This window comes from Sander vitreus, chromosome 9, assembly GCF_031162955.1.
Source record: "Sander vitreus isolate 19-12246 chromosome 9, sanVit1, whole genome shotgun sequence".
Lineage (NCBI taxonomy): Eukaryota > Metazoa > Chordata > Actinopteri > Perciformes > Percidae > Sander > Sander vitreus.
In genome coordinates, this window is record NC_135863.1 from 7,551,263 (window position 1) to 7,570,846 (window position 19,584).

The 19,584-nt window shown below is 41.0% G+C and overlaps 1 protein-coding gene across 3 annotated transcripts; it reads left to right on the top strand.

Moving 5' to 3' along the window:
* The first annotated feature begins 1,535 nt into the window (after positions 1 to 1,535).
* atg4c (autophagy related 4C, cysteine peptidase) lies at positions 1,536 to 12,007 on the top strand. Of its 3 annotated transcripts, none has more exons than XM_078258522.1 (11): positions 1,536 to 1,727; positions 1,925 to 2,046; positions 2,859 to 2,942; positions 3,651 to 3,935; positions 5,471 to 5,810; positions 7,357 to 7,427; positions 7,975 to 8,177; positions 8,447 to 8,525; positions 9,304 to 9,380; positions 9,860 to 9,979; positions 10,443 to 12,007. In XM_078258522.1, the coding sequence occupies exons 2-11, from the start codon at positions 1,971 to 1,973 to the stop codon at positions 10,608 to 10,610; spliced, it is 1,503 nt and encodes a 500-aa protein (XP_078114648.1). In that variant the 5' UTR covers positions 1,536 to 1,727; positions 1,925 to 1,970; the 3' UTR covers positions 10,611 to 12,007. The 3 variants fall into 3 exon arrangements, with proteins under 3 accessions (XP_078114648.1, XP_078114650.1, XP_078114649.1); XM_078258524.1 differs by lacking the exon at positions 10,443 to 12,007 and adding an exon at positions 9,525 to 9,571 and having other exon boundaries at positions 9,860 to 9,949; XM_078258523.1 differs by having other exon boundaries at positions 1,537 to 1,727; positions 3,705 to 3,935.
* The last annotated feature ends 7,577 nt before the right edge of the window (positions 12,008 to 19,584 follow it).

Below are 19,584 nucleotides of genomic sequence, written 5' to 3' on the forward strand. Positions count from 1 at the left end.
GAAGCGTCTCGCCTGGGCTAAAGACAAAAAGGACTGGACTGCTGCTGAGTGGTCCAAAGTTCTGTTCTCTGATGAAAGTACATTTTGCATTTCCTTTGGAAATCAAGGTCCCAGAGTCTGGAGGAAGAGAGGAGAGGCACAGAATCCACGTTGCTTGAAGTCCAGTGTAAAGTTTCCACAGTCAGTGATGGTTTGGGGTGCCATGTCAGCTGCTGGTGTTGGTCCACTGTGTTTTCTGAGGTCCAGGGTCAACGCAGCCGTCTACCAGGAAGTTTTAGAGCACTTCATGCTTCCTGCTGCTGACCAACTTTATGGAGATGCAGATTTCATTTTCCAACAGGACTTGGCACCTGCACACAGTGCCAAAGCTACCAGTACCTGGTTTAAGGACCAAGGTATCCCTGTTCTTAATTGGCCAGCAAACTCGCCTGACCTTAACCCTATAGAAAATCTATGGGGTATTGTGAAGAGGAAGATGCGATATGCCAGACCCCAACAATGCAGAAGAGCTGAAGGCCACTATCGGAGCAACCTGGGCTCTCCTAACACCTGAGCAGTGCCACAGACTGATCGACTCCATGCCACGCCACATTGCTGCAGTAATTCAGGCAAAAGGAGCCCCAACTAAGTATTGAGTGCTGTACATGCTCATACTTTTCATGTTCATACTTTTCAGTTGGCCAACAGTTCTAAAAATCCTTTTTTGTAATGGTCTTAAGTAATCTAATTTTTGGAGATATTGAATTTGGGATTTTCATTAGTTGTCAGTTATAATCATCACAATTAAAAGAAATGAACATTTGAAATATATCACTGTGTGTGATGAATGAATATAATATACAAATTTAACTTTTTGAATGGAATTACTGAAATAAATCAACTTTTTCATGATATTCTAATTATATGACCAGCACCTGTACATCAGAATTCCCTCATCCTGCGATTAATTTGACAAATCCAACTATATGTGTAGGCTTTTATTTAAACTTGTATGTGTACACAAAATAAAGTACAGAAACTCACATCCAACACAATTCACACAGAGACTCATAGTATAGATTCCATATTTTAAAAAAATAAATAAATACATGAATTGCAGCTTTGACGTACAGTTCAATCACCTTGTTAAAATTCCTATAATAAATGGTCAGTCACGGGTGAATTAAGAAAAATATATTTTTGTATCAGTACAGCATTGTCATACCAGGAATGTAACGGGAGAAATAAATGAGAGGTGACGTTATTTATGGTTTGGCTGTCATAGCATAGATGCGCCTCTGGTGAATAAACTTCTGTCGATCTCAACAAAAAAATAGAGATGCGCCTCTGGCATTTTATCCGATTTAGGATCAACCTCGCCCTGCCTTTATACAACAAAGCATAGATGTTTTGTCACAATGAATAACCCAAACAAGCGGAGTATTAATTCTAGACACTACAATCGTCGGCGAACGATTTAAACGCCGCCCGCTCGGGTAATCTTGAATTGTAAATCGAGCACTTCCTCGGTACCCGTGGAAACACCGCGAGATCACGTGACTTGACTCTTCTACTTCCTTAAATTGTAAACATTGGAGACCGCAGGGCAGTGCAATTAACGTTAAGCCATGGGCCGTACACCGTGTTAAATTATCGGTATTACAATAATATACCACGTTGTGAAGTTTGTACGTAGCTACAAAGCGTCCGGAAGGGAGGAAAAGCTGGATCGAAGAAGAAGCTCGAAGGTAACTATTTTGTTATTGCAAGCTGTGTTGTCATGCAATTTTAACGTTACATTGTGAAGTGATACTGATACACTAAACTCTCCCCACTCTCTTATGTGTGTGTGTGTGTGTGTGTGTGTGTGTGTGTGTGTGTGTGTGTGTGTGCGCGCGCGCGCGCGCGCGCGCACGCGCCCGTGTTTGTGTGCACTGTGCACCAGGGTGTGTGTGTTGTGTGGGAATGGGTTACATTCCTTGCTGGTCCAAATGGAGAATAAAGGGAGCGACGAGGTGGAAACATTGAAGACAAAGTTCTTGTCTGTGTGGCACAATGTGAAGTACAGTAAGTAATTTGCTTGAGGCCAGTACAAGTTTGAGTAGTCGTTAAGACTAGAAAAGCGCTATATAAAAACAGTCCATTTACATATACAAGCTTAGTCCTCTGTGTCCACTTTGTTTCCAATGCTTTTGTGCATCACTGCTGTGCTGTTTCGACCTGTCCATATAACGTTAGTCTACAACAATCTTATTTTCTTGACTTGAAATAGGTTAAATCAGAATCAGCTTTACATACAAGGACATTGACTTTTTGTTCCTCTCAATTACACACTGTTCCATAAAGTCCTAAAAAAAAGGACAACAAAGAAAGATTAAAAAAATAAAGATATAACTTAGGTACATACAAGCAGGTGTAGGTATATACAGTACATATACACAAAAAGCAACAATGAAAAACAACAACATACATACAAGTCAAAGTAAATTAAGATATATATCTGAGACTGCACAAATAAAAACAAGCATCAGAATCCAGTGAGACAAGAACCTACTGCTGTTGAGTCAGCCCTTAAAATAGTTATTTGTCATACAGTTCTCTCTGGTGTGTGTGACATGTTGTCTTTCAGCTCACTAAGACTAAAGTTTCTGTTTACTTACAAAACACAATGGTTATTCACTGCCTTTTATGTAACAGGATCTGAAGAAAAAAAACCGAATACTGTAATAGGCAGGAATCTTGGGACCGACCCAGAACACTTAATGATGGGTGCTGTAGAGAAGGTGCGCCAGCCACCTGAGTAAAAAGGACGTCTTAGAGTTTTGTTTTTTAACCTTCAACTGAACCATGAAATATTGTCTTTTTATTGTGTATCTTAGGTTGGGCTCTCAAATCAAAGACCTCATTCAGTAGAAATTCCCCAGTGTTTCTCCTCGGAAAATGTTACCATTTTAAGGCTGAAGGTATGGTGCACACGATATGCACAAACATACACTACCGGTCAAAAGTTTGGGGTCACTTAGAAATTTCCATTCCGCTCTATTAAAGACAGAATACCAGCTGAGATCAGTTGCATTGTTTTTTTAATCAGGGCAGCAGTTTTCAGATTACATTATGTGCTTACATAATTGCAAAAGGGTTTTCATTTTCAAAAATGTTTTCTAAGTTAGCCTTTAAAAGGATATCTGGTTAGTAAACAGAATGTGCCTTAGGAACATTGGATGAATGGTTGATGATAATGGGCAATGTAGATAATGCATTAAAGATCAGCCACCCACTCAGATCAGCTGGTATTCTGTCTATAATGGAGTGGAATGGAAATTTGTAAGTGACCCCAAACTTTTGACCGGTAGTGTACAATTACAATTAAAATACACACTGACTGCATTCCCTGTAATAACATTCACATGCCTTCATAACCAAAGGCTTGACATACATCATACATATCCATCAATAATGTAACAGCCATATAAGGTCTGGTGAGGACGTAAAACGACATTAACACACAAAGTCAGAAGAGAAAATATTACTTTTTTTGGTGCATATCCACTATGCACTAACTTGACATGAGACACAAGCTTATACATTATGTCGAAAACAGAAATAGTGACGTAAATCATATTTGAATAGATTTAGATTAACTTGATCTGGTAGATGTATTATCTCCACAGAACACGAGATGGAGGGGGGGGAAAAGTGGATCACATGTCATTTGTTTGCCTCAGATGACGACAGTGTTACAGAAACCTGCTTTGAAGCCTCTGATGAGGATTTCGTCATGGGAAACGCGGAGGCTTTCCGCATGGATTTTGCATCCCGAGTGTGGCTCACCTACAGGGCGGAGCTGCCTCCTCTGCCCAGCTCCACCTTGACCTCCGACTGCGGCTGGGGCTGCATGCTGAGAGCCGGGCAGATGATGCTGGCTCAGGCACTTATTCTGCACTTCCTGGGCAGAGGTGAGTGGAATGATGGTGACCACACCTGAGTTACAGTAAAAAAACCTCCTGCGGGGATCTAACACGATGTATGAAAAGTGTAGACAAAAAATGCTAAGCGCGGAGTTTGATTCTTCTTAGTTTGAGGTCAGGACCCCCTCAAAGATAAATCTGAGGGGTGACGAGATGATCAATGGGATAGGTAAGAGTACAAAATATATTTCTTCTACACAAAATAGTTTCTGGTTTTACTTTAATAATGTCAAATTTCTTGTGAAATGCCAGATTGTTTTAGCATTTCAGGCCTCTAAAATTATTTATTTAACAATTTAAGAAGGGAAAATAGCTTTGGTTAAACTGCTCATGACTTCTAGGCATATTAAACTAACTAATTGACCCTACCTAGTGGGATTAATAATAAAGTTGTTTTGAATTTGAAAACAACTGACGAGCGGTCACACACAGACATTGCTTTGTTTTAGAAGCCAAAAAGTTTGGGAAGGTTAGAGAAGTGGGCTTGTGGCTTGGAAGTCTCTAATTTGAATATTTGGACTAGCAGGGAAATTTTGGTTGTGGAAAAAGGAAAATATACCTTCCTACTTAACAGCCACTGTTAGAGATAGAAATTGGACAATTTAACCAGCAGGAGAACTACAGTAGGTGAAGATGTGGGCAACATAGATGTCCTAGTTATAAGAAAATAAGACTACAGATTTGATGAAGTCAGATACTCTATGCCATTTTTGAATTCAATGCAACTGTATCTTGTGTTAAGTTTCTTTATTTTGTTTCAGTATCTCTTTTAGTAAGCAGGAAGCCAAAATGGTAGCCAGTTTAGAGAGTTCCCTAATTCTCAACCTAAAAGTGAAAGTTTCATTAGGTTGATGCTAACCATTTAAAATGAGTGAATTCCTCATATCTTTGTCAGATCTCTTGTCTCTGAAGTGTCCTCGACTTTACGGGTCCACATAATGAGATGACTGCCAGTTTAATGCAGTCATTTACAAAACAATATTTAAAACTTGTTCTTCTGTCAAATCTAAAATATGTCACTAATGAAATATTTCTCTATAAAATTACTAATGGCCACTTAAGAATATTTATTGATCAATTTCACTTTGATCCACTTTGGATCAAGGTCATATTGTTAATGCCTTAGTCTCTACTCTGGCCCATTTTATAGCCTGGGTCACTCCCTTTCTCTCCGCCTTCAGCTCCCACCCTGTTTGTAAGGCTAAGGCACCGTTAAAGTGAAATAATGGCACACTCAAACTTATAATTGAACAGCTTGACACCTATTCTGTAACTGAAGCGCACAAGGTTCTGTCTGTTTAAGGCAAAAATCTTACATTTCATAAGTTCTGAAAGACCTTTGGGTCTTAGTGGTGATGCTCTAAATTGAACTTTGATGTGTTAAATGATGATAGATCTGATTGATCTTCCCCTTTACCATCAGTGGTTTAATTAATATAGTTATTAGGCCTTTAACGACTTCAAAATTTTGTTTTTGGTCTCTAATTTTGCGACTGTTTAATTCATGATTCATTCCTCCGCAGACTGGACCTGGTCGGAGGCGATGACGCTCCAGCCTTTAGACACAGAGACGTGGACTACCACTGCAGCCAAGCGTCTTGTGGCGTCTCTGGAGGCCTCTCTGCAAGGTTCCCCCAGGCCCTCCGATGATGGATCACCACCCATGCACCAAGCCCAGGCCCCGGGATCTGCAGAAGAGGCAGATGCACATTTGAAAGAGATGTACCACCGCACTTTGGTGTCCTGGTTCGGGGACAGCCCCTCGGCTCAGTTAGGTCTCCACAGGCTGGTCCGCATGGGTCTGACAATGGGGAAACAGGCAGGGGACTGGTATGGGCCTGCTGTAGTGGCACACATCCTCAAGTAAGTCTAAAAAGTTTCATTTAAGAGCAACTATTATTCTAAACATAGCATGTAACATGTCTCTCACACACACACACACACACACACACACACACACACACACACACACACACACACACACACACACACACACCTGACTTCTGGCTTTGATCACTTAATGATTTATTACTGTTTAAGGCACAATGACAACAGTTCTTTTTGTTAATTGATTAATACTTGTGATTAATAATTGTTTGTAATTTAATATAAACTTAGCACAAAAAGTAAGGAAATTTGTGTTTGGTAGATTATTTCTCTGTGGTAACAATGCTTTTTGGCAATAAATCTTATACCGTTGGAAAGCCTGTTTAGTTCCCTTTCAAATGGTGCAGCAGTCCTGACCTCAATCCCATTGAACACTTGTGGGATCAGCTTGGGCGTGCTGTTCGTGCCAGAGTAACCAGAGGCTGGTGACCAGCATGAGGAGGAGGTGCCAGGCTGTTGTGGCTGTGTATGGTTCTTCCACACGCTACTGAGGCTCCTGTTTGTGAAATGAATAAATTGTTCAATTGCCAATATGTTGTGTTTCTTCAAACTTCAATCATCCGATCCACCAAACGCCAAACGAGTCAATGGCAGAATAAGCTGTTTGGCATTGGCAGAGAAGATTTGGCAAATTTTTCATGGCCGCAACCCACATACTCAGCGCTGCTACTCATCCCACAAATGCCCATTTGAAAGGGAACTAAACAGGCTTTCCAACGGTATAAGATGTATTGCCAAAAAGCATGGTTACCACAGAGAAATAATCTACCAAATACAAATGTCCTTACTTTTTGTGCCAAGTTTATAATTTAGTATACAAAATGTAATCATCAAAAAAGTATCAAAAGTAAAAGTGTTTTGTTTTTAAGTAGTATAAAACGAAGCAAGCAAACATGTTTGAGAAGCTGTAACCAACAAATAATTGTTATTTTTTACTTGATAAACTACTTGAAAAATCAATCACTGCAATACAATTTTTACAGTTCATTTTCTGTTGATCAACTAATTCAGCACAATTAATGTTAATGTCCCATTATTTCAGCCGGAATATTTGGGCAGAGGAAGATGGTAGCAAAACAGTGGGTTAAATAAATTAAAATAAAATGCTGTAAAGTATTTTTTGGCTTGCTTGAAGTGTAAAAAATAATTGTATTTACTGATATTACTAAGAACCAGCAGGATCTTCATAATTTGTTTAACTGTGCATATGTGAAATAAGCTTTAATTTGTGCTTACAACATCGTACTGTATGTGTGCAATATATTAAATGACAGATAAATAAAATAATGCATATGAAGTGGCATATGTATAGCATAGCGAATGTCCAGCATCTCACTCATTCAAATATACTGTTAAAGAAAATATCTTTGAACAGACTGACACTAGTTTATTCATTATTAAACTGGTAATGTCACTGTTGTAGGTTCATGGTAATATACAGTATATGCCACTGATGTTTTCTTAGTGTAAGCTCTGCATGTTAACATAAAACATCGCTTTCTCTCCTCTGTCTCTCTCTTAGGAAAGCTGTCGAGGAGGCGATGGACCCTGGCTTGGCGGGTATAACTGCTTATGTCTCCCAGGACTGCACAGGTATGAAAGATGAGTCTGCTTTTGATAAAAGCAGGATACTGGGCACAATGCCCAAACTGACCCTTCTTTTTCCACCATCTCTCTCTGCTGCTGGGAGACTATGGAGCTGCTTAGAAGGGTGACAGGAGACTCACTGTGTCTATTCCCCAACAAATACATCCACTCCAAATCTATAACGTACCACTCCAACCTCTTCTTAACCCCAATAACTTGGGTCTTGATTCATGTTTGTTCTCTCAATAGCCAGAGCAGAAGATGACAGACAGAAAATGAGAGTAAATGTAACTAGAGAGATAAGGTGTTTTCTGTTCATTTTAAAAGATGAAGTGACACCTGTAACAAGCTCCTACTGGCATATGCATAAAATATGCATATATTTGGACAATTTTGCAGACAATAGACAAAAACATAATCATAAATACACCACCCTCATATTTAAAAAGGGAATGGCTACTAAAACAGAGGACTGAGAGCCTGCTGAACAGACTGAATGGCTGAGAGGTTAACAGACAGACAAATGACCTTTTATGTTATTGAACCTCCATAGTGTACAGTGCCGATGTCGTCGATAGCCACAGGGCACCAAGAGCAGGGCAGACCTCTGCTGAGAGATCAGATGCCCCTCCTTCCCCACACAGTGACCAACCAATGTCTGCCTCCACCCTGTCTGACAGCCGAGCCGTCATCATCCTCATCCCTGTGCGGCTGGGAGGGGAGAAAACAAACCCTGACTATTTCAACTTTGCCAAGGTGAGAGATGCATGTATATCAGGGATAGCAACACTCTTCTACAGTCAGATCATTTTATATTTTGGTATTTAATCACAAGGTTTTACAAATACACTCACAGGGGTAAAGTATGCCAGTAATTATACTGTAAAAGGATTACTGTGGGGGTTGATGAGTTTAAATCCTCTGTTTTACTGTCATTGAAATATAGTATGTAGGAACAAAGTGAAAGTATTTAGGATCCCAGTCCGATGTACTTTGTATTTCTCTGTCCCTCTCTCTGCGTTTAGAGCATACTGAGTCTGGAGTACTGCATAGGCATCATCGGGGGGAAGCCCAAACAGGCCTGCTACTTTGTAGGATTTCAAGGTTAGTGTTAGAGTGATGCAAAACAGAGAAAGACGCACAGAGAGAGAGGTTGGTGTGAATAACAGATTATTTTGCATAATATACCCTTCTCATGTGGAGAGACAAAGTAAGTTAATGTATTCCTGTTTGCGTGAGGATAACGGAGAGGAGTGGAGATGGAAGCAAGTGAAGCAGGGCTTACTTTATTCTCTCTGACCCATCAAAGCCTCACCCATTTATCACAAGTAAACCTCCCAAGTTGTGAGCTGTAATTGATTTCCATAGGAGGCATGCATTAAATTTCATCCGGGCCCCAAAGTGAGCCACTCTTCATCACCTTCAGGAGCAAGGAGGAACCTTCAGTTGTACATCTTGGCAGTCAATATTTACGCATTTACATTTTACCAATTTGAAATACAGTGGTGGATGATGTCTAAATGACAAGCAATACATTCTCCCTGCCAAGGCACAGCTCAGCACAGCATTTATCAAATGCAAATGGTCGAATATAATTGCGTGTTTGTAAAAGTAATTCTCCCACACAAAAATTAAATGACAACCGCTTTTTTGTGGGTGTAAAGAATGTGCTTGTACAAACGCATCTGATTATGCGGAATTTAATCCACCCTGGTGGATATTAAAAAGCAACAACCTTCTGGGAGGCATATTTGACGGACACAAGCCTAACAGTAGGCCAAGCGGGTGACTTTGAGCTACTCTGCATAGAAATTGGAGAGAAGCGCGTTTTTGTAATAATCTGATGTTTTTGAATAACTTGTCTTTTGTTTTGTCCTTGCAGATGACAGCTTGATTTACATGGACCCTCATTACTGTCAGTCTTTTGTGGATGTCAGCACCAGCGATTTCCCTCTCCAGGTAATGTGAAATTACACAGACGAGCTGACTGGGACCCCAGTAATGTGAATTTAATAGTTTCTGTTAGTACTTAAGGGTATGAATCTTAAAGCAGCCCTCGGCCCAATTACCGAGTCCCTATCTGCTGATTTATTTGCTGCTCAGATGTGTGAAGCTGCCACTTAAGAGAAATACGGCAAATACCAGATCAGGTACTGTGAGCCTGAATATTTCACCCATACATAATCAGCACACAGAACTGTATAGCAGCTTTGTTTTATGCTTTTGCATGCAGTGGTATACAATGTGACAACACACCAGAGTTGTAAATTTATGGATGCTGTGACAGCAGATAAATAGGATTTCATTCATCAAATGATGCAGAATACATCTTATTCGCTGTTGACGCTGCCATGGAGTGTATATATGCCGCACAGTTGTTACACATTATCTGGCCCTTCAGCTTGATGAATATTTTCTGATTGTCTCTTTTTGTCTAGTCATATCATTGCCCCTCACCAAAGAAGATGCCTTTCAGCAAGATGGACCCAAGCTGCACCATAGGTTTCTACTCTAGAAGTGCTCAAGACTATGAGAGAATCAGTCAAGAGCTGTCTAAGGTAGGGAATAGTACTGTCCTAACACAGGACTCCTTACCTCACCAACATTTCACTATAATTATTATTATTATTATTATTATTATTATTATTATTATTATTATTATTATTATTGTCGTAATGCTGTATTAATTATATTTTGTGCCTTACAAATGTGTGGTCAATGTGATTAATGTTGACCAGTAGGTGGCACCATTTAGCCATGAATCTTTCTTACTTTGCCTCTCCAACCAGTCAATATGTTGGTTAGATGTCGTAAACCAGAGTTTTCCCTCTTTGACCTATCAAACTTCTACTAAGAAGACTCTTTGGAAATTATATTAAAATTAATATGCTGTAATTTCTTAAAGAAAACAATTTAGGTGCGATAAGAGATACCCCTGGTTAGGTTAAGTGAAGTGATGAAATTCAACACAAACTGTTGATGACGTGTACAGTATGCTGAAAGACTGGTCTGTTGTTCCAGGTGCTGCAGCCGTCAGCGAGGGAGAAATACCCTGCGTTCACTATCGTGCAAGGTCATGGCAGAGATTACGACCTGTCTGCAGGCCTGACCCAGGAGAAGAGAGAATGGCCCTTCATCCGTGACCCGCGGAGGACGGTCACCACTGCCGGGGACTTTGTGCTGCTTTGACAGCGCTGTTTAAAAGACTACTGACAGGAAACTTCTTCTGAATCAAACTGCTTGATAAAGCCTAAGTGTCTAAGTCTGTTTGACACTGAAGGTTATGGAACTCTATACAACTACAGTAACTCAGTTTATAAATCCTGGAAACGTTGTAGCTAAGTAATATTTGCTGTTATTAACTGGTTGGTCTTGTATTTGTTAGCTGGAAATTTGAGCTTGCTGAACATTTTGTCAGGAAGCTTTCGGTGCTCTGCCTAATGTAATGACCTAAAATGTTTAGTCTGTTTAGTCTAGGGAAGGGGAGCAGCCACGGGAACATTATTTGTGATTTTATGGACTTGAGACAAGCTGTTGTTAGTGACTATATCAACACGTCAGATTTTGGGAGATTTGGTGTAGGATTTGTTTTTGCACCTTACATCCAGTGAAGAAGTCTCAATGGGATCTGCTTATAATGATCATAAGGTCCAGTTCAGCACTCCCACGTCAACGTGCTTACAAGGCTAACAGTGTCATAGTAACCATGACTAAAATCAGTGTTGGGCTACACCTAGGGTAGTTAGACTGTGTGGTTAACACTGGGCTAAGAGGAGTATTACAAAAGCCTTAATTAATATGGTCGAAGGGCTTTTTTTGAAAGTGTAGCCAAATAACTTTTCCAAACTTCTCTGCCAAAAACATTTCATCAAACAAGAGGAGACTTTCTTTATAGTTCTGCCAAAAAAAAATTCTATTCACACTAGAGCTAATTTCTTTGTCTAAATAATATGACCGTCTTGTATGATTGATATTTGCTTGCCTTAGTGTATTTTGAGTGGTATTAATTTTGACTGAGTTATGCATCACAGTGCAAGTGACCAGTGTTGACAGCAGAGTTTGTCAAAGGGATACTGCCATGTGCTATATCTCACCAAGCACTGTCTGTTATGAATTACCCTTTACAATATAATTTTTTAGATGTAAAAGTATTTACTGTATCCTGTATTCGTCGAACACACACTGAAGTAAAAACATAAAAATCAAGTCAGATTCGGGGAATTACAATATACAGTGAAGTTGAATTTGTTTGGAGTAGCAATCTACACCACATAAAGAAATCAGACATATAAACCTTCCAAATCAATATTATTTGTATATGCTCTGTGCAATTTAATCATTTCGAACCATCTCAACAAAATAGAAGTGGAGAAGTACGCCAGAACACGTTACGTTACAAAACTTGATCATGCACTTTGATTTATCACTTCAAAAACACTTAAGTATTCCGACTGTGGAACTCCGACAAATGCTGTCCTGCATTACAACACGCTGCATGTCTGTTTGCATAAATTAACTTGCAAAATGTATGATAACATGTTTTTAACACTGCCAGGCAAAAAAGTTGAATAAAGTCAAAATATTAGTTTTCTAATCAGTTTGCTTTTTTTTGGGTCCATTTAAAGAATTTGAAGTGACTAGTAGAAATAGATTATTTTTTTTTTTTTGCTTCATTTGAGTGCTGCATACAAACCTCAGTAGTGTGTTGAAATGTATTCAATCCCTTTACCCCCCGGTCAAACGTAGTAGATTAAAACTAATCATACGTGCTAACCATCTCTACAGCCCATTAACCAGGGACCGGAAAAAATGTGACCCAGTGACACTGGCGGCAATTGTGTTCCTCTATGGAGGAAAAGAAAATATCCTTGTGTGCAAAGCTCTGTTACCATGGATAATCTGTGTGTTGCCCGCTTAGTTTGAGCTATGTTGAACTGTTTTCCTGTACAATACAAATTCTTGTATTATGATGAGCCTTGCTTTTTAAAGGCGGGAACTGTCCCTTCTGTGAGGGAGCCGGGCAAGGGTGAGGATGGATGTACAGAAAGGAAGAAGAATCCCTCATCTGTTCTCTTCTCTACCATGGAGAAGCAATGGCAAAACACATAAAGGCATCATTTAGATCCCCTGTCTGATCTGTGTGTTCGTCCACGTCTTTTTATTCTTTTAGTGGACACCCGACCGGCTGTGTGGACCGAGCGGGGAACATCAAGTATGCACGAGCAAAGGACCAGCGACATTCTCCAACTTTGGAAGATGGAAGGGTTGAAAGGACAGGAGGAAGGCGTAGGGAGGGGGTGAGACATTTGGGGATTTTTGTCAGAAACATGAAAGAGCATTTGTGCTGGGGGGCACACAGCGCTCTGAGGGTTGACTGTGTTCTCCATGTATTTACAGGGGATGTATGAATATTTGATTAATGAGTCACAGGCTCAAGGGAAATGCAATAAGCAAGTGGTGGCTTTACAAAGCAAGCTGATCACAAACACACACACACACACACACACACACACACACACACACATACAGACAGACACACACACACCATGCCTTCCCGTTTTAACACAGCTGCCTAAAGTGTCATTGACATTGCAGATTCCTGAAAATCTAATCTGCAGCCGAGCAAATTCCTCACAAAGAGGGAGTCCATGAGAGTCATTCCTCTGTTTCACAGATGGATTGATGTGTGAGAGGGGGGGAGGGGGTTCCCGTAAAGACCCAGAGACGTCCAATAAAGATTTTATTTTGGTGTCATCCACAGGAGGAAATGGCTTGTGGCATGTAGCCCTAGAGGATCAACAGGGAAGGGGCCTTCTAATATCTTAAGATCATACCTGTGTTAGAAATAAACCCGTGATTAGGTTTAATACCACAGGCTTTACTGGGACAAGGAGACCTTTGGGACTTTATCCACAAACCAAAGTTGTAATCTGAGAGCAGCTGGGTGAATCTTGATACCAAAATAAGCTGACAAAGGTTCTTAGTTCTTAGATGTTATCTTCAAAATGATACAGACAATGGGAGAAGAAACTGGTTACAAAAGAACATGTTTCTGTCACATGTATTCAATAATTTGTGAACTTGAAAGTCTTGACAAACCTGTGAAAACATGTCTTAAAAAAGAAGGTTTTGGATATAACTGGAAAAACAAGAATGCAAATGTATCAATATGAGTACATATAATACAGGATTAATCATATTTATTTTATTGTGAAATAAAAATGAATGGTATTACTGTAACATATGTAATGCAAGAAGGTGCTTCTTGGAAGCTACACATTTTCTCAGTACTGAGTGGAGTGTGCTTTCTGAGTCTCATGCACACAATGTCAACTCATGAAACAATTTTCTTTTCCATGATAATATTATCAAATTTGATGTCAGTTTAGCTGCACTGAAGAAGGTGACTGTGATACACCACAAAGTGTCGTTTCTTTTCCCTCAAACCCCGTGGTTCTCAGGATCTCCAGCCAAGATCAGACCATGATGGATGACACTGAGAACATCCAGGAGAATTAGATTTAACACAAGGAGAACGACACAGAGGAAAATGTAATATGCACAGTCTGTGTATGTGTGTGTGTGTGTGCGTGCGTGTGAAGCTCTGTGGACGTGAAAAAGCTAAAAAGTGATGTGTCCAATCTTTTCCATTCATGAGTAGTGTGTAAATTTATAAAGGTGAGTGTGTAGTTTACACATGTACGTCTTGTGTGTAAGTCATTCTAAATCTTAGGTGTCACACTCCCTCCCTGTCTTCACACCAGGTGCAGGGGTGCTAGATTTATACCCAGTAGCCCTTGCCCACCCTTGTGGAATGCCATGCATCTTCAAACAGGTACTTCACTTTGAAATCTCATCTCAGCGTGATATCTCTAGGCGGCTAAATATATCCGGCTCCCGGATCCCGCAGCCGTTGGAGCGTAAATACCGCCTGCGCTGCATCAGGCTGCATTCAGAGTCTCAAGTCTATCCATGCAACTGTCCACTTGTCTCCACCCGTCTCCTTCTACCAACTCATCCCCCATTTATCCTGTTCACAGGAGCTCCTGGAGAAGTGCTGAGGCATTGCATGCCTCGCACATCTCTTCTGGGTTGATGCTAGACAGATGTCATGATGCTGTGATTAATCAGCACCAGGAGCTTTAAGGGTGCACCGCCACGTGAACAATGACCCACAAGACATATTAAGTCAAAGGTTCTTCACCAGTGTATAAATGTTTGTACTCTATTCCAAATAAACGTGGCAGCAAGAAGTATGTGATCTTTTGATGAACCATAGACTCACTCATCACAGAAGCAATAATTCAATATTTATTGACTTTTCAGTGGATTCATATTATGAGTATATGGTTGGTTATATAACTTTGCTTTGCAAAAGTATTACTATTATAATTATTCCAATTTAAAGCTAACAAATAAGATTGCATCACAGTCTTCCTCTCTTCCTACTGAGAGGTACTGAGTGTACTATGGCAGAGGCCCAAAGCGAAGCTCCTCACCTTGTGTTGGCTAACCTCGCCCGGCTGTGACAACAAGAAGGGCACTGGAGTTAACATTTAGATAACGGATGTGTGTGCCGCTTTCGATTTCCATTCCTGGTGACAGGGAATCTTAGGAGCACATCACGGGTTGTGTATGTGTGTGTGTCGGGGGGGCGGGGGCACTGTGTTTCCTGCATCTCAGGGGTGATGTGGAGGAACGCCAAAATTCCTCATTCTGCTGTCCTCTGAGGCATGGCCGGCCTTCTGTCAGCTTTTACTAACCAGATGCATCCGAAACAGGCGCCGAGGCTGAAGGCAGGGGATATTGCCTGCTGTGTAGCTGTCGACTTGTTTCTTATTACATGCCTGTGTTGAGCAGGGTGGCAAGTGTGTTGTGTGTATGTGTGAATGGGAGGGTGGAGGTTAGGAGGGTGTCAGCCTGTCGATGTGTGTAAATGTATGTGGCAGGACATGCTATGAATTTAGGAGTGTGTATCATCCACCACACACACACACACACACACACACACACACACACACACACACACACACACACACACACACACACACACACACACACACAAGTCTTCACCTGTCTCTTAGATTGTAACTAGCATCAGTCTTTTTGATGCTGTGGCCTGTACATTTTGTCCAATGACTGCCTAATGACAATGAGTGTGTATGAGTGTGATTGTGAATGAGTGTGTGTGACAGAGAAAAATAAATCAAGAGAGATAAACTGTTTGTGTGTGTGTATGTAAAAGGTTTCCTCCATCCTGCAGATTTGTGTCTATGTGTGATACTTTGCAATCTCATCTCCATCTCAAACTCCTGCAGGCCCTGTGCACCATTATCACGCAGTTGCAATAAAACCCACAGTAATTAAAGGGGATCTGGCTGTAATTGCCTCAGTGAATCAACTTAATCAGCACCTGTGCTCACAGTCAACCTAATGGTGCAATCTAACCTTTTAATACCCCAGAAATTAGAATTGTAAAAAATTATACACCTGATAATCATTCTGTATTTTGAAACTCTTGAGTGGACAATGAGTGGACCATTGTCCAAGGCAAATATTAAAGCTGCAGTCTGCTGAGTGTGCATATTATAGTGTGTGTGTGAGTGTGAAATGTGAGAGAGAGAGAGAGAGAGAGAGAGAGAGAGAGGCAGAAATGTCAGAAGGATGGCATGCCAACTGACAGTGTTCATATTGGAACAGGACTAGTCGACTAATCGATTAGTCGATCAAAACAAATTGAATTGGCAAACATCTTGATAACCGGTTATATGTTCAAATAACTTTTAGAACTGAATATATTCCACAATCCTGTCCCTATCAGCACTAAATAATCAGAGCTGTGCTTTTCTTGCTATAACATGGTAAAATGTCTGTTGTAAAAAAAAGATCTATTGAGCTCTGCTATCTTCATGCAACTTTTCGAAATAGTTGGTTATCATGTATAGGTTATAATAAATGTTAAAATAGCATACACCAGGCATAGCTTTTTAATGCATAGCTTTTAATGGCCAGGGACCCTTGCTGCATGTCGTACCCCCTCTCGTCTTTCTTTTCATGTTTTTTACACTGTCACTATGAAACAAAGACAAAGTGCCCTTCAAACAAATCTTACAAAATAAGAAAAAGTTCCCAGATTGGAGTGTAGTGATTCAGCAGATACAAGCAGGTACCAGGTTTAAAATGGGTCTATGGACTACAGTCTGTGTGGCACAACCTACAGTATAAGGGATCTTGACCTATAGTCTGTAGGGTATGGTAGTTGCAATGGAGTGCAAAGTGGGTGTGTGTGTAGCCTGACAACTGTGTAAAAGTGTCTAAAAGTGTTTTAAAGGAGCACACCTGCAGATTATTTCCTCCCTGTTGTCACTTAAACTCAATGAGAGACGGAGGTGTGTGAAAGACGTGTTCAACAACAGACGTAGATTTAAATGCACACAGTATACACTATTTAACAATACAATATAACAACCACAAGAAAAAACACAGATAACGACACAGCTAAAATCATGAATAAATTAGTATGCCCATTACTCTCGCACCACTGGGCCCACCGCCTTATTGAAATATAGGTCTTTTCAACACATATACCTAATATACTAAAAAAGAACATTTAAAATGATTCAGTGGCTTGCGTGAACACATTAATTTTCAGTACTAAAAATATATTTTTAAGCAGGTCTTGGGCCCTACTTCTTTCTTGTGTGGAATGCATAATGGATTCCTATGTAATCCATTATGGCTGCTGAGGAAGCAAGAGATAAAGAGTCTTCAGCAGCAGCCACCCGGGGTTGTTCTTCTTTAAATGAAGTTTTAATAAAGAACGACGGAGAGGCTGTACAAGGTCAATTATCAGACTTTGCCCATCCTCTGATACTGTTCTCAGGTCCCTGTGCTTAGTTAACCATAATAGCTGTCAGTCATAGCCTGCTGATCTACACGTAAAAACGTCAGACACCCAGACGAAGGCTGAACCCATCTATCCAACACCTCTGTCAGTGTACGTTTACTGTTGACTATTTTTCGTCCCGACTGGCACATAAGGTCGCCACTGTCACAGACAGGCAAATCAGGAGAGCTGACTGTGGTCGACGTTCATTTGTCAGTGCCCTCGTTGAGGAGGATATCTCTTTATGCATCAAGAATACGTTAAAAATCACTGGGGGGAGAGGTGGAGATATTAATTTCATCTGTCCGGGTGCTCGCTCAGCGTTGAAAGTTGAAAGGCCCCCCCAACCCATCTCAAAGAGTGAGGTGGATTTAATGTACAGGGTGCTTATGAATACACTTATGTATTCATTTGAGCAATAAACGCCGGGCTGGGTCCCACACAGAAAAACAAACTGCCTAGCTTCCGGCAGCCATTTTAATTAAATGCCATGGATTGTCAAATTTATCGATCCCCCCCTCCCCTGACACAGGGCTGAAGGATGTCCTGTGCCATTTCCATATCTTTAGTGGCTTCTCTTGCTAATGTGAGGTGAGGGATGGAAGGAGATGGAGTCTGCTTGGCTAAATAGGGCCTGGCTCTCACAGCGTGGAGCTGAGGGAGGGAGTGGGTGTAAATAGATGTAGATAGGCTAAGGGGGGTGTTGCACATGTCCTGAAGCGATAGCCTTGGTGCTGTAGTGTAGTGCTGTAGCTCTCAGAGCAGATCTGTGTACAGATGGGTGTCTGACAGGCTTACAGCTGTTCTCCTAATTGTTCATTAAGTGTTCTATTGATTCCCTTATTTAGAGTACATGTGTCTTTCAGCCGCTGCTCTCCATGTGAAGTGGCAGACACACATGCCACACACACACACACACACACACACACACACACACACACACACACACACACACACACACACACACACACACACACACACACACACACACACCTACACACACATCCTGACTGGGCCAAGATGACAGGGCCGGCTGATGCTGAAAATGTGAGCTGCCACTTCTAATCCAGGGCTACTCTCTCTGCTGGGTCCAGCAGGGGCAAGATAGGAGTGCCGCGCTTGACGCACTAAGCTTTTATTTTCCAAACTTTTAGCATCAATCAAATAAATGCTGGCAGCAGCATGGAAAAATGTTTAATTCCTTGTTAAGCGGCAGCAGCCTTAGATTGCACCTGGCTGATAAGGGAGCTTGTGTGAGTCTATTCGATCCTGATACTCTTGTCTGATTACTCAGGGAGAGTGCACACTGTATTCAGGCTGAAATGGATGAAGAAAGAAAGTCAAGGGGAGAGGAGATACAGAGATTTAGAGAGGGACAAAGCTGAAGAAAGGGGTTGAGACTCAACAGCACCATCATCTTGAAGCAGTCATCACGATCATCTTCTATTGTGCATTATGGCATTCAGAGGGAGCAGCTCTCACCCTGATCCAAATTTAATCTGCAAGCAGAATTGATAAAAAAGACTGTGCTGTGGCATAAATCCTCTTTGTAAAAAATAGGCTAAGATAAAAAGTTATTTAAATTCCCATAAGGAATAGATTTACACATCCAGTACCTTGCTCTCTGTAGCCTACTTTTGACAAAGTCATCCAGGGCTATCTTACTATACCCCCCTTGACGCAAAAAAGAACCTAATATGAGGTGGAAACCTGATGTTATAGCGGCTTCTCTGTGTGAAGTGAGAGCATGCAGAGCACGTACAGAAGAAGGCAATTTGTTTCAGTGCTTTTATGAATTTATAGTAAATCCAGCAAATAGAAAGTGTAGTATTGTATGGACTGGTCAGTGCTAAAGGGAGAAAAATCACCAGACAAACTGTAACCATTTCTCTTTTTTCCCCTTTGTTCTAAGCCTCACAATTTGGCTTTCAAATTGGACTTAGCGCTTCAGTGAGTCAAGTCATATACTCCCAGCCCGGGTGGTCGTCTCCATTTCTTGGGCGCGGATATTCTGTCGGCCATCCTGCGTTGAGTGGAGTGATAATGTTCTCTGTAAAACACAATCAGTCACCTCCCTCCTTGCCTTTGTATAAGCCTCGAGGACCCCCAATCAATACTGGCTGGCTGGGTGACTTATCATCTCGGGCTGGCCGCAGAGCTCAACTCAGCTGAGCCGAGCGGGGCAGCAGACACTGGGCTGCATCCTGATGCAGACGTGAGGTGAGGGTTGGTGACCTGCCTGCCAGCCAGTGACCAATTTGTTATGAGTCAACATGA

Bases quoted from the DNA above. Each gene is read 5' to 3' on its own strand.
- atg4c (XM_078258522.1), top strand. From the start codon at position 1,971: ATGGAGAATAAAGGGAGCGACGAGGTGGAAACATTGAAGACAAAGTTC. The intron at 7,428-7,974 runs GTATGAAAGATG...GAACCTCCATAG, and splicing joins TGTCTCCCAGGACTGCACAG to TGTACAGTGCCGATGTCGTC. The intron at 9,381-9,859 runs GTAATGTGAAAT...CTTTTTGTCTAG, and splicing joins CCAGCGATTTCCCTCTCCAG to TCATATCATTGCCCCTCACC.